The sequence below is a fragment of the Pholis gunnellus genome (genome assembly GCF_910591455.1).
Source record: "Pholis gunnellus genome assembly, chromosome: 11".
In the NCBI taxonomy this organism is placed as follows: Eukaryota; Metazoa; Chordata; class Actinopteri; order Perciformes; family Pholidae; genus Pholis; species Pholis gunnellus.
In genome coordinates, this window is record NC_136538.1 from 13,730,614 (window position 1) to 13,746,648 (window position 16,035).

General features: G+C 42.1%; 1 protein-coding gene across 1 annotated transcript in view; it reads left to right on the forward strand.

Moving 5' to 3' along the window:
* marchf8 (membrane-associated ring finger (C3HC4) 8) overlaps window positions 1-16,035 on the forward strand; it is a 67,216-nt gene that overhangs the window by 38,657 nt on the left and 12,524 nt on the right. The window contains exons 3-4 of the mRNA XM_079169091.1: window positions 8,597-8,647; window positions 14,616-14,695. Coding sequence (XP_079025217.1) covers window positions 8,597-8,647; window positions 14,616-14,695 — 131 coding nt within the window. The remainder of the gene's footprint in view (window positions 1-8,596; window positions 8,648-14,615; window positions 14,696-16,035) is intronic.

Genomic DNA, 16,035 nt, shown 5'->3' on the forward strand with positions numbered 1-16,035 from the left:
GAGGGAAGAAAGGCAGAATGAGATGAGGCTAGACAGGAGAGGAGAGCATGGCAGAGGGTTTTCTTGCACAGACAGACGTTTCTGGTGGATGGTGTGGTCCTGTGGTTTTCCTGCAGCCCTATGACGGTTTCACTCATACGTTGGTTATTTTGCAACATAGCCCGCACAGCTCCTCTGTTAACAGCCTTGTTTTCCTCTTCATCTTCTTGTTTTCCTCAGAAAAGAGCTTGCTTTCAAAAGCCTCGAGCACATTCAACAGTGCGGAGCAAGGAGAACTCCTGCAGTTAGTATTCAGGAGGCTGGATGCTGAATTCAAAAGAGAAAAAGAGGAACTTGTTTCAAATGTTATACTTCAGATTGGGTGGTCATATCCCCAGCGGGTGCTTCTCTAAGCAGCTGCTAGCTATAAAGAAGCTGTCTGAGTCTCTTCTTAAATGAAGTACTACTGAATTGGTGTTTTATACGAGTAACTTCTTATTAATCTTGGTCAGTAATTCACCCCTTCCCCTCTTGTCTTTGCTGAGGGGACCTCTTAGACCATCTGTATCCATTTCTTTGTTTCTCAGAGCCTGTTGTTGAAGGATTATATCACAAGGGAACTGGTGGTTCACACACTAATAACGGAGCTAATTCAGAGGCACTGCACTGAACTAATTATCTGTTGCCTGACAATTTCACACGACATAAGTCATAAATAATGACTTATGTCATGAGAAGTGCAGCTAGTGAGGAAATGTGAGTCACAGAAATACTCCCTCATATCTGTGGATCTCTTGCTCTTTATAAAGCAATATCCATACTGTTACTGCCATATTTGACTTTTCCTTCATGTTCCTCTGGTACCGTCTTACTGTAGCTCTCATTGTTGTTGGATGAGACTCTGGTATTGCATCTATAATACTGCCATGTAGCCTGACTAGATGCACAGCCGGGATGGGTCACCGTCCACATGGTCCTGCTCTGAATTTGATGGTGACTGTCTCTCGTTCTTTCATATCCTGTTTGGACACACTGATGTAATTATGACCAAGAGGAAGAAAGATGAGGGACAGATAGAAGAAGAGGAGGAGGAGGAGGGGAAACCGCAAGCTCACATCCTGTCAATGAGAGAACAGACACATGCTCATTCACACACAAACGCACACAAGTGCGTTAGTCCCCTGCAGTCTCACTTTACATGATATCTCAGTTCGATGTGGTTTTATTATACACACAGAAACACAGACACACAGATGCTGGAGGCTGACACTGTGTGAGGCTGTAGTTTCTGTTGAGCTAATGCCTCTCATGTCAAACGAATAGACCCTCAAATATGACCATAGCTTTTATGGAAGCTAAACTTTCTAACGTGCTTGACGTCTCTTTAGCGAGACACAGTTCTTCTAGGTCTGGTTTAGGCGTCTGTGGTCAGCCGAGAGCTCCGCTGGTTGTTGTTGCTGTGCATAGTTAATATTTCTCATCTGCTGATGCTCTCCCGCCCGGCTGCCCACTCCTGCATTTCCTCCCGCTGGACATTTACAGAGATGGGGAAACCACATAAAGGCGAACTTCCTTTCCAGAAGAGATTCTTAGTCGGGGATGTTTGATATTGCTTTTGCTGCAAGGATGTGTGTCTGTGACCTGTGAGCGGGGGAGGAGCTGGGCAATGCAACGTTTCCTCAAATATCTCTCCGTGTGCACTTTTGTGCCGTATTTTCCGGCGATGAGTGTGTTTATAATGGCCTACTTGACATCGCTGGCATTAGATTCATGTGATTTGAGAGAGATTTCTCTGAAGAGCCGAGACTATGCGGAGGAAATCTGTTATCGGTCTGTGAAGGACATTTTGTGTCTGCAGCAACTGGCCTCATTTTTAGATCTGCATTTGGAAGAATGATGCAGATCATGGTATGCTGATGCCATTTATTTCCGGGAAAGCTATTCAGATGTAAACACACCGCCTTGTGCAGTCCGCCACAGGCGTTCTGTCATACCTGCAGATCCAGGAGCTTTACTCCCTCACCTGTCAGTCTAACGTCTGTTTATCTTAAGCTTCATGGTGTTTGACTGAAAACAAGCTGGTTATGGTTGTCTGCTTTAGCGTGCTGTTGTTTCCGCTGAAGTCCTTTTCATAGCCATTTTTATCATTTAAGAGTGACATTGACAACTCGGATGCACGAGTGCATTCATGCATAAGTTTGTGCTCTACTGACATCAGACCCCACAAAATGCTGCAAGCAGTCAGAAAGTGAAATCTGGTGTGAAGTGTAAAGCCGTTTAGTGAAAGCTGACATGAAGTTGATCCATCCTTCATCAAGCAGACATCTTTCACAATGGGATGGGATTTTCCAAAATGTTAGCTAGGTTTATTCATTTCCAACAAATGATCATAGAAAATACAACCAAACATTGAACAAATTATATTCTTATGTAGCCATTATATATACAATCCCCTTCTCTCCTCCATTAGTTAAAAAAGTTTACATGCACACCTGTGTCAACTCATTCTTGCTCCTTTTGAAAAGAATACTTGAAGTTGATCTATTATTATATATTTTTATGTTTCTTTTATCCATTTTTAGACGTCAGCAGTATTTTTATGTTTCCTTTTAATCCTGATACACCCATCCCTCTTGAGGATGGTCCACCTAATTAAAAAGATACAATGTAGTTATGTTACACCCATGTGATTGATTTATACATTACGTTTTCAAAGTAATAAATCCTTCCACACTGTTGGACTGCCAGCTGCTTTAAAGGCAGGAAGTAACCTTATTTATAAGGTTTTGGTTGTATAACGTTCATTTTACCTATTAAATATTACCACAACACATTACATGTTTACTTATTTTTCATTGAAATAGAGGCACCCTTTCAGTGGAACAGTGGGTGGCAAATGTTTAATGTACTATAGTATAAATCAGGAAGGCTGTGTAGTTTAAGCTGTCAAAGACAGAGGTGTAGTTAAGCTGCTGGACATATAACTAAGAAATTACACCACTTCTGTTGAATGAAGAATTAAGCAGCTTGCTGAGGTCATTTGGAATTGTAATGAATTTACAGAGAAGGAACAAAGAAGGAAAAGAGACACACACACACGCACGCACCCACGCACGCAAACCTCCGTCCATTAATTTCACTGATTAAATTCCTTCGACAGTCACCTCATTACCCCTGTCTGATAGCTATCATTCATTTGGCTCCTCTGTCTCTTACTTTACAGTATGTGTCTTGCTCCGTCTCTATTTTCCTACAATCTCTCAGTCGCTCCCTCTTAGTCTTGTTACGATGTCAGCTATTTATAGCAGGAGATTATAAAGTGAATTCCTTGTCTCTTTTTCAACAGAGTAACTGCCACAACAACTCTCTGTCAGTGTTTGGGACTCACAGCAAGGAGCTGTCTAATGTATGAAAACCCATCACCTTAAATATGTTTTAGAGCTCAGTAGAGATGTAGAGGTGCCATTGTTGAACCTTTTTAGATGGAGGCCATTTTCCAAGACATCTGTTAAAAAGCCTTTTATTGTCTAGAATCAATTTTCTGCTTCCTTGCATCCTGAAATAAGAGTCTTTCACACAGTCCAAAAGCACCATATCTTACTTACCTGGAAACGGGTATGTTTTTAGTTTTTGGTTTTTGTTGCAGTAGACTGTGGAGCTGTAGTCTATGATTGGCTCTGAGACAGAGGTAGCTGAAGGTATTAGTCAATTATGTTTGTGCAGTGACTTTAAGAAGGTTGATGCCCTGTCTTTTCCAAGCATGAAGCGTGTTGTAGTATGTTTATATTCATGATGCAGTGGTCTGAGCGTTCCAGGCAACCAAAATGTTGCCTTTCTACATGTTGCTGGCAATGATGGTTGAAGATACTATTTTTTTGTTCTGCTGATGAAAGCCTGAACAGACAATAATGCGCTGCAGCTAAAAGGCTTGATGCTTGTTGTAAAGGAGCTCCGGGGTTGCTTATTCACAGCTGGAAAAACAACTCTTATGACGTTACTGTTTTAGTGTCTCAATCACTGTCACTCTCTCCACTGGTGAGCAGATGTCCAGGCCAGTCCTCAGATGTTTAACTCCAGGATGTAAAGATAAGTCAAAGTAGATGAAGTCAGTTGAGGAAAATGGATCCAACAAAAACATTTCAAAAGTACAAATGCATTCATAATATGTGATGCATAAGCAGTAACACAAGTATAACAAAACTGGATGTTTTCAATTTTTTCCACAAACCTTTCTGCACCACCGTTGTTGTTGTTTTAATACCGTCTCAATCTCTATATGACGAATAAACGTACAAGGTGAAGGGATGCAAGACTGACTAGCTCTCATTTGTGACCCTAACCTATGGTGTGAAATCCCATTTCATGTCTGTGTTGAGACAGAAACTGTTGTTTGTATCGACGAGCTCAGATAGTGCAGTAAGAACTGCAGCCTCGCTGATGGAAAGTCTCAGGTTTGAATTCTGGGAATCTTTTGACCTCAACCACAAACCTATCTTCATGCTCTGCCTCCAGCGTGACGCTGGTGTGTAATGGTGCAGAAAGATCTGATGGCAAAATACAGTTCTTTAATTTAGTGTTTCTCATCAAAAGAAAGACTTAACTTTTCCTGGTCCATGTCATTTTCTAACTTTATGGCTCTTTTCAGTGTTTTAGTGTTTTCACAATCAGTCCTACAGCAGTAAATCAATTGCTAAACATTCTTCAATGTGAGGATTTGATGCTGTCTTTATCATATATGATAGTAAGTAAAAGATCTTTGGAATTAGGTCCGTATTTTCTGAATGATGAATTGATTAATCAAGAAAGTAACTGAAATGAAAATAATTGTTTGTTGCAACTCTAAATATTGTGTAGTTATAGATATTTATCCAGCTACTTTTTTCAAATTTAAACTTAAATTGTATTTTCAATGAAATCACATTACAATTCCTGAGAGCCTCAGGTGACACTTTCAAATATTCCGTCCAACAAATTGTCCGCAACCAAAAGATATTAAAATTACAGTGATAGTCAACAGAGAAAGGCAACATATCTTTACATTTAAGAAGCCGGAACCACCAAATATTTGGTATTTTTGCTTGATTAAACAACTGAGCTCTAGCCTGTTGCACGCCCCACACAGTCTACTGCCCGATCTGTGACATCTTCATCAAAGACTGCTCAGACGTGGCATTCAACTCTAATATTGAAAAAGTTTTGTTGAAGATAGAAACTTTGGGAATTTAACCCTGCCTCCTTTTGAAATGCGTCTATTTCCAAAGGTTTTGTCTTTCGAGATTTTTGCTTGAAAGCAAGCTGAGCCCTCCTCCCCGTGGGCCGAGAACAGAGCACCGAGAGACGCAGCGATCCCTCTGAATATGACCTCTCCTCTTCTCTCGTACTCTCCTGAGCTTCATTTTCTTACAAGCCTCGACTCTTCAGAGTCCAGTCTGAAAGTTGTGTTATCAAAGGCTGGGGCTGCAAACAGACCCACAAAGGAGGTGGAGAAAGACGGACACAGTGGTGTGTGAAACCTGAACCCTTCTTTATCAGAATTATGCATGAGCCCAGAGAATAAGGCCCTTTATAGTCTACAGTCATGGCGGCAGTGAAGGTGACACCCGGAGCTTGTACAAGTACCACAGTTTGGGAGCATTTTTAGAGAAATGGGGTTAAAAAGGTCTCTTTTCTTTCTCATATTGTGTCATTTGTCTGCAGCCTCCCTGATCTAATCACTGCCGTCTATAAAAGTCATCGGTCCATTTGTGGCCTTGTTATTTTCCAGAACCCATCCGTCTGTGAATAACTGCTTGTTACTTCATTTTTGGCCAAGATGGAAGGATTAAGGGCAAGGATCATCGAGGAACTGTTATCCCCGTCTGTCAATCTGACAATTGAAATGCTGCAGAAAGTGCACCCACTGAGAGCTGTATTTATCATTTTATTGTTGAAGGCATTGAATAAATAATAACATGGAGATGGAGGAGAACTTCTTCACTTTAATCCTCTAGTACAGTAGGAGAGTTATATCTGCAGAACCACTTGGTGTAATGTTTTTTTTTAAAGCACTTTACGTCCTCGGTGCTGTAATTTTGCGTGTGAATCCGAGCCTTCAGTATGTGTCATTGCATCAGCCAGGAAATGCGTTAACAGATTAAAACAGAAGATTAATAGAGTTTGACATTAAAGATAATGGCCACACACCTGCAGCTGACATTTTAGTTTATCAAAGTGACAGGAAATTGCATATAGACGTTTATTCAGAATTTTGTTTTTCTTCTGATTAGATAAAATGTCAGCTCTTTGTCTCATCAGATAATGGAAACTTTTGCTATTGCTGTAGTATTAGAAGTGAGACGCGAGAGATGTTTGACGTGTGTTTAATTACACCGCAAATCCCTAGATCTTTACTCCAAGTAAGACCAGATGACGGTGTAACGGTAGTTAAAAATAATTTGTAGGTTTTGATTCAAACACTATAGTCGGATCTCAGAAGCTATATCCAAATTCTTGTTTCATCAGCACGGCTGGGTGTTTAAATGTCCTCCAGACTTAAGTGAGATGGGAGGAAAATAAGGATGGAGATGGACGTAAACGGGGAAAAGCAGAGTGTGATGGAGAGGCACACGCAGTGGTCCTCCATCACCATGGCAACTAGTCACAGCGAGGACACGAGCGAAGAGTCGAAGTAATTTGGAATCGGGTAGCACGTCGGGTACTCTCTTAGTGGTATGATGTGTGTGTGTGTACGAGTCTAGACTCATGGTCCGTGAGTTTCTGGTGGCAAGGTTAATGTACTTCCTGTTTGGACAAGGATGGCAGAGGTAACGCTTAAGCTGCTTCTGCTTCTTGACATCATGAGGAAAGTTCTCAGGGTTGAGATTTCCACACAAACAAATCCTGCGTGAGTGTGTGTGTGTGTGTGTGTGTGTGTGTGTGTGTGTGTGTGTGTGTGTGTGTGTGTGTGTGTGTGTGTGTGTGTGTGTGTGTGTGTGTGTGTGTGTGTGTGTGTGTGTGTGTGTGTGTGTGTGTGTGTGTGTGTGTAAGCAAGTCCGGTGTCCTCCTCTGCAAGGCCAGATTATCAACTGGCGTCAGACTGCCAGGATCCCCAAAAGTTCCTGTTTACCTAAAATATATCCTCCTTATTGGATCATTTCTGTCTTTTAATGAGTCCCCAAAACCTTATTTTGGGAAAAAGTGAAAAAAAGATCTGCTGGTGCAGAACAATATTAAAATGTGTTCCCAACAGAATTCAACTTATTCAAGACTTCTTTTAAAGATTGTTTCTGAGCTGCTCCTTGCTTTGTTGACACAGCCATGTTGGCCGTGCATGCTTTTGATGCACGTTGGTTTTCTCCATGTTGAGAGCCTGTGAGAGCTTGGAATGCTCCCAATCTCGTATCTTGCACCATTAAATTAAAACAAACCAATCAACGCACTTGAAATATTGGGTCAGTTTGTATTATTCCTTCGTAGGAACACTGGTACATTTCTGTGACTCCCGTTGCATAATAATGCTGCCATGTGTGGTCTGCTGTGTGCACTGATGGTAGCTTGGGAGGAAATTCTTGCCCCAAATCTGGGCATCCTTCTACTGTATGTCTACACTGTATCGAGCTGATTCGCTTTTACAAAGATTTGTTCATGTCCAAAGCACCACAGCCCTGTCGGACCCGGTGTGAACTTAGTATTATGTAACCATGATTGATTAATCATCATTAAGGAACCAAGGCTTTAATACCAACACTGAATGCAGTACAACACCCGAGTGGCTGTTTATCTGCGTGTCAGATGCAAGCGGAGAACACTGAGTGGGAATCGAGGATCATTTACAGCCTCAGAACAAAACTTAACTGTGCGGAGTTGGCAGGTTTCATTCCCTGGGTAATGATACAAATATTGTGACACCATTTGATAAGGAGTTTGGACAGATGCGTTGTGTAATCGGCTTGTGCTCCTTTAGTCTTGCGCCAGAAAAACTTGATTAACTTAAGATGCCAAACAGCTCAGGCTCAGCTGCAGAGACATGTAGATTTGCCGCGTTTGTTCATGCACAAACATGAATCAGTCCTTCCTATTCCTGCTATAGCCTGTAACAAGATTTCCTTCATTCATATTACCATATTTACACCATAAAATACCTTTTGAAATTATTACTTCAATCTGCCAATTGTTATTTTGGCTATGCTAGCAGCATGGCTCTAGGGTTGGTAATGTTGGTGTGTTGGTTGGTCCACCACTTTGGTCCAGACTGAAATATCTAAACTGTTAATTTGACTGGAATAAAACTTTGTAACGGCTAAACATCAGCTTTTTGCATTTGTCATTGTGAACATATTAGCATGCTAGTGTTAGCATTTAGCTCCAAGCAGCTGGGTGCCTGTTTGAGGTTCTACACATGTGGACTCTTTGTCTTGTGTCTTGTTAAAAGTAACAGTTGCAAACATTTCCTGTGGATGTCCGTTCCGTTTCAAATGGTCAAATACAGCACACGCTCATGACAAATTAAGAGTAATGCAGATAGAAAATGTCAGTTCTGACTATGCAGGATGCGTGTGCAGATTGAACAGCATTTATCTGTTTCTGATTTTTGTTTTTGTGCACCCACTTGAATTGTCTCTCTTCTCCTCTTTTACAGAATGAAAAGCCTCTGGGTCATTCTGCAAGCAGGTCCAGCAATATATCAAAGGTGAGCAAAGCACACACAAATGGGCCAAAACATAATGAATGATGTATCGCCTTCCTCCGCCACAGAGAGAGAGAGAGAGAGAGAGAGAGAAGACAGCAGGGCGGCGGTGGGTGAGGTGAGCTGTGGATGAAGGCAGAGATTGACAGGACAGACGGACAGACAGTGGAGTGAGAGTAGCTGATGGATAACCTGCCCCTCTTGAATCACATCACCTCAATCAGAGCTGCCCCTCTGATCAACCTCCAGAGAGCTCACGTGGCTTTGCTCCTCAGCTCACTTTGGCTGTCTGTCAGACAGGATGTTTCTCTGTGACTCTTGTCTTTCTCTATTTCTTCCCTTCCTTCCTTCCTCCCTCCTTGTCTTCGCTCCCTCAGGCAAACCTACACCCCGCATTGAATCTGACTCCAGGGTTTCAACCCTTGTTCACCTGAGCTTCTTATAGGATAAACACTTTAGTTGTGCTAACAGATGTCACGGTCACTTCATCACCAGGGGACCGCTCCTGCAATAATGTTTGAGCCACAAGCCAGTCACTGTTTATACATGAGGGAGATGGAAGTCATTGCACCTGAGGGACGAATATACCAGCAATAATGTCCATGGTACCAGCTCTGATAAACCATTAATGGAGTGTTTCTTCAGACAATGTGCCACTCTCAGACCAGAGAGGTGGCATGGCTTACTAAAACGAACAATGACCACTTTACATAAACTGACACACTAATTGTTATTGACTTATTGAATTGAACTCTTATTGAATTCACTTCTATTTCCATGTGATGGCAGATAACAGATGTGGTAAAACTGGGGTAATGAAAAGACTAAGAGAGACTTTCATATGTAGACTGCAGACATTGAACCCAATATACATTGTCTACATGTATCTACACCTTTGAGTTGAATTGCTCCTATATAGTTTGTATTTTTAATTTCTATTCTTATTTTTTATGTTCTACATTTGTAATTTTTTTTTTTATCTATAGGTATTTTAGTCCTGTTGCAACACCTGAATTTCCCCTCTGGAAATGATTAAAGACTTATCTTATCTTATTCAAAAAAAACAAAAATGAACAGACCCAACATGTTCATTACATCCATCCACTGCATTGTAAAATTGTGTGTGCACAGCTGCAGTGAGTATACAGTCTGTCTTTCAATGAGATAATCATTAAGAACTCTATACTCATTACCTCTATATCAATGACTTTCTGTAGCTGATCTGGCACATAACATCCAGTAAAACTACGATTTGACGTTGTTACACTGAGGCTTTTTGACAGATTAAAGAAAGTAAGAAAACAATTATTTCCCCAAATGTTTGTTTAATGGTTTCCCAACATGGCTTTGTTTGGTGTCTACAGAGACGGCGGTTTCAGTCTGGAGCTGCTGCAGCAGGATAGTTTGATGAGGCTTAAAATAGCTGAAACTGATCAATTTAAACATGCCCTGTTTGGCTCTGATGTGGATCTTGCACAGTAGCTTGGGACGTCCTGGTTCTTTAAAACATTTATATATATATTCAGTTTTATTGTTCAAACTAGACTGAATATGTGATGGAATGGTTGAGGGTTTAGTCACATCTGAAAAGTCGGGATGATAGAAGTTTCTCTTGTTGTACTTGCTTTCTTTCTACACACACACACACACGCGCACACACTAGATGGCCAACAGATGGAAGTTCCAGGTATCTTGTGCATAAATGGAAGGGTGAATTTAGTCCGCTGCTTCTGGATAACATGCATTGTCATTAATTGTCCTACCGAGACCGCCATTCCTTTGACAAATGTCTGTAATGGATAGACATAAAGTATGAACAAGGCTCTTTCGTTTGACAGCTTCAATTAATAATCAGCAGTCTGCCTGCCAGCTGGTGCTTCCTGCTCATTCCTAAAGGGGAAATACCAATGACTGGCAGGTTTAAAATCAGTTTTAATTGTTCTCTGGACAGACAAGTCTACCGGGAAAAGATGCTGAGTCAGCTTGTGACTGTAAAGGTTGCTGGTTTGAATTACTAGTACAGTTTAGATCACTGAGCAATTTAATGTAAGAAGTCCTCTCCAAGCTCTTGACATATATTATCCACAACTTAAACTGACTGTTATAGATGTGTTATATATTTTCTCTTAAACTGAAACCACTCGTCCCGGAAGCTGCTTTAACCAGAATATGATCTGAGAGACAACAGAAGATTATTTTATGCATATATGCAGTTTTCGCACCATCTTCAGTTTTGGCAGGATGAGATGGGAGATTTTCATATTTCCGGCAGTGACTCAAACGTTCTTTTTTTTTTTTTTTGCTGAAAGACTAGAAGATGTAGGTCAAGTTAATTTATGTTACAAAGCTCCAAAAAAATGAAAGATAAAGACACTTTTTTTTTTTTATCACCGTAAAATGCACAGCTAGTAAGACCATGAGCTACTTTCACTCGTGTGCCACTGCTGATGACCGTTTAATGGAGCTCGACTGACGCGTGTTTGTTTTCATTCATTTCCACATCGGCTGCAGCCAGACTCCAAATAAAGACACCAAAACAAACCCTGTATTGCTTCACATGGCGCAGATTCAAGCTTAGTCACTAGCTCATGTCAGATCAAATCAAAAATGAATGCGCTTGTATCCAATCGTTGACCTACTTAAAAAGATATCTCTCTACATAAATAACCACAGCAATATAAAATATTTCATAACGTCTCCATGTTGGCACAACAATACAGATGATTTGTATGTGAGAGCTCAAACAACCCTGTTCATTCTGTCAAAGCACCTGCTCTAGTTTTATACTGATAACCTGGCAGGATACTTGTGGTCCATTTTTTTTGTGTAGAGAGTCACTGAACTGTTGGTGTTTTTAGTTTTTATTTTATCAAACAGCGTTGTCCTCTTTAAGAATGACTCAGAAAAACATCCACATCCACTCTCCTGGAATACCTGCCACGAGACACACACCAGGACAGAGAGATAACAAGCTGCAGCATTTAGTCAGAGGGTAAATTCTTTCATAAAGATGATATCGCCTCAATCAGTGAGCTTGTCACTGTGGGGGGATTAAGGTGTATAGTCTTAGATATGAACGTATTCGTGTATCTGAAGCAAAAAACTCATCTGCTGGGTTTTTGTTTGTTCATTGATTCAAGTATTTGGAAGGTGTCTGTTATCGAGCTATTCCTGTCTGGAGATTTGTGGAAGAAAGGTGTAGTTGAGGGCAAATAATCAGCATTTTTGTTAAATGAAGCAATGGTCAGTGTAGAATATAAAAAAAGCTGCTCTGAAAGCCTCAGCAGCCTGAGGATTGCCCGGTGATTTGGCAGGAGTAGATTTTCCACTCGGCGAGGTCAGGAGGCTTAGCTGTTGCTGTTTCTCTTTTTAGCATGGTGCCAGGGCGCTGTGCGATGCCTCCTACACCGTTTGGGAAGGAATTAAGCTATTACAGTCCTCATGAAGACACAAAGCAGCCACCGACCGCTCCGTGGGCTGCTGTTGATAGTCAGCCAAACATCTGGTTGGCGGCTATTTAGGGCTATCTTCTCACATTGGAGAATCTGCAACAAGAAAGGGTTTTGCTTGAAAGATTGCTTTAAAAATGAATCAAACTTATTTGCTCAACGGTTGCTTTTTAGTTTTCTGTCGAATGAATTATCAATTAATCAACTGATCGTGTCGGCTCTACAGCTATTAGAGAATTCTATCAAGCACTTTAACATTAAGTTTTCCAGAGAAACATGAGACAACAAAAGTTTAAAGTTAATTTTTCTCCTGTGGTTAGAATATTAGAGGCTATAGTTAAAAGAAGAATGAAGGCTGAGGTAATAGCAGATGTGATAGTAGAGGTGTAATAAGAGATAATAAGAGCTGCAGGGAAATATACAAGTGCAAAAGAGGATGATTTATGTGTGGATGAAGTGTGTGTGGATAGTGGGAGTGCTTAAGGAGAGAGGTGAAATTAGTAGTTATGATAATGAGACCGTTTCCAAGCACAATAAACAAGGATTCATTACAGTATGTTTTGAAGGCTGAATTATATCTAATTAGCATATCGGAGCCAAAGAACAGAATGAAACACGAACTGAGCGGATACATTAAAGTGTGGGTATAAGTGTATTTTCAAAGTTTCTAAAGTAAAACTTGGCCACTTGACACAATTTTTCAGCAGTGATTGAGATATCGGCGCCTGCAGTGTTTTGGTTCTCCGTTAAATACTGGCACTCATTTGCTCATCAACGCTCCTCGTCATAAAAGAGGGCAGTTATGAGGGAGCAGATGTCTGAAGACTCATACAGGCCGTTAGGAAGTTAATCAAATCATTCCTATCTGGACTCTGTTATCATCCCACTGCTGTCTGCGTCTGCTCAGAGACCGAGTTAGTTATCTATCGGCCAACTCCCAAAGATGACAACATGAATGATTAACAGAGGCAGCACGGCACTGGAACATTATGTTGAGGCATAAAATAAGGAACAAAGATACCATCCAGTGTCATTAATGATTAGTGGAAACATCACCTACCACTTTTTTTCCGATTGCACTGTTTACAGATTTCACATGATGCTTTAGCTCAGCATGTGTTTCTTCTTTTTAGCCATTGTTGAAGTGAAGAGCTGAGTCAGCATGTAGTTAAATATAGTGATGGGTGCTATAATAATGTGTTATTGCTTTGATCTGATCTTTTTGTATCTCACGCACTTCTCAGAGCCGTCTGTTCATTTTACAATTTTAAATTCTAGACGCCTGCAGGAGCCCCAAACAGCAGCCTTGAATATTAGCTGTTAAATAAGAAAATTAAATCACATTTTTGTGATTTAAAAGCAACCTTGGATGAATTATAAAAGGAGGACAATAGAAAAGAGAGATACAGCATGTTTGTGAAAGGAGAAGCTGTGCTGTTCAGAAAAACAGACCAAAGGGCAAAGCTGGATATTGAATTTTGTATTGATTGGTGTCGGGCCATGAGCCATAAATTTCCCCTTAGTTAGAAATTAAATCAATAGGTAATTAGTTTCTTATCGGAATGACCAGGCCCCCCGTATCTTTGTGTCAGCAACCCAAACACTGATCCCGTTGTTTAACGTCCCTCCCTACCCAATATGTAAGCTGTCACACTGTGGATACGTTGTTTAATGAATAGTTCGCTTTGAGACTTAAATGAGCAGATTGATACCACTGTCGAGCTGTCGACATGCTTGATATAGAAGTAGAATCAGCCGAGCATAAAGACTGGGAGACGGGGGGACCGGCTAGCCTCGCTGTGTCCAAGGAAAGAAAAACACACTATCCTGGAAAAGCTTGGCCGTCAGCTGTTGTGATCATGGCTGGAGAAAAGGAAAAAGATTCCACAACTTCCAGGAACAAATCGATGCTCTGAAAGTCTTTTGTTTTTCCAGATATAGAAACTCTTTAGCTGAGGAACGGCCACATCCGTCTATTCATGCTCAACCTGCAAAAAGTTTCCTTTTAAACCATTTGAAGTTATCCTCATCCCATTTGTGTAACATAAGCTATTGGTGAAAGCCACAATAGATGACGCTGAAGGCATCATCCTTGTACCGGTGCATCTGTTCAATATTCTCTGCGGAGGCTGAACAAGTCTACAGCCTCACGTCCTCCAGCTGTGCCTCTCTCAGCGCCTCATTCTTCATAACTCTCCCTCTGTCTCGCAGTCCGTCTCCTGGGCGCTTCGCTCCGTGGCAGCCTGGTGTTTCACCTGCTCTGTGGCGCAGCGAGACAGATTTTTCCTGGCACTACTTTAATCAGACAGATTAGCTGCCAGTGTTGTGTATTATTCCTTTTTATCGTCCAGTGTATCGGTGCGTGGCATGCGTTTACTCTTTCTATAAAGATCAGATTCAGGCACTGATGATTCTCACCACACACAGGACCTTTCCTGGCAACACGGGGAATATGATTTAATCCTGTCTGTTAACAAATACACTCGTTATTTATACAGTTATATCTTTGTTTTGTTCCTCAGGCGGGGAGCCCGACTTCAGTCAACGCTCCATGCAGTTTCTCCAGGACGTCAGTTTCCCCCTCCAGCCAGGACATCTGCAGGTACAAACCACCTCATTTCACTGATATGAACACCTGAGGACAATACATTTAATCAGTTTCATTGTCCTTTACTGCTGAAGAACCTAATCTGTGGGTGAAGTTTACCATTGAGCAATACACTGTCACTGTGAAAAGTAGCCTTGGTTGCCTGTTACCTGCTGTAAAATATGATTTTTATAGTAACATGGGCCAACCATTGTTTGCTATTTCCATGCAGAGGCAAAACTGAACACCCAAAATCTTTTAGCTCCTTTTTTCAAGTTCCTTTGTTTTCAAATGCATGATGTTGTTTTCCATTTCTCTTTTTTTTTTTGTCTTTTCTCATTCCTTCTCCTGCTGTCCCGTACCACTGTCTTCAATCACATTCCTCTTTCATATACACACATGCACAAACACTTACACACCAGCAGTCAGGTTCAGGACTATCAGAAGCAGACTGCAGTGGTTCTGTTGAATTCAAACGGTAAAACCTGTCAAGGTTCCGGAGGTATTTCAGTCACCACCCTCTGCACGGACACCCTACCAGCCTCTAAACATGCCAAACAACGAGACTGGCTCTCCCTGCTGCGCCCCTCCTCCGTCAACATCCACCCCAGCGGGGCGCTCAGGTTTTCTGTGTCTCTGAATGACGTGGGCCAACGCGTGGACAGTCTTTGTCGCGGTCTGCACTTTATAGACCGCACCTGCTCTGAGGGAGAGCTGGAGGTGAAGCCCGGGTCCGCTCAGCCAACCGGCTCGGATCAGAGGGCGCACACACTCAACGGCAAGCTGGCTGCAGCACCCACACACCAGATCCCAGATCCGACCTTCTCAACATGCACCCACCCCCACCTCGTCCCTGCCTTCACCAACAACTACAAATACATGTTTGACATCCCTCCCGCAAATTATCTCCCATCTGCCCCTGCTATCATTGCCCCTCCTCCTCCTCCTCCTCCTCCTCTTTCCAACACTCTCCTTCACCCTCATCACTCTCCGAGCACCAACTTCCTCCGTCTCCTCCTCCCCTTCTCTCGATCCTCTACCTCGGCCAGCCTGCAGTGCTCTGAGCTGGGCAGCTACGCCTCCAACCTCCACATCCCCAAGTCCTCTAGCGTCCTGCTGGAAGGCAGTGAGTCAGGGTTCCCCGTCGAGGATCTACTGGGAGATGACGACGTGTTCGAGGACGACCGACTCAGTACAGCTCCAAGGAGAACGGGCCAGCTGGCCACCCCAAAAACAGTCACCGTGGCTGGGACCGGAGCTCTTATAGCCCCCCTGTGCTTTATGGATGAGGATGTCGACCTGGACTGCTGCCCCTCCCCTTTGTCAGAGAAAACAGAGCCACTGTCGCCCTATTC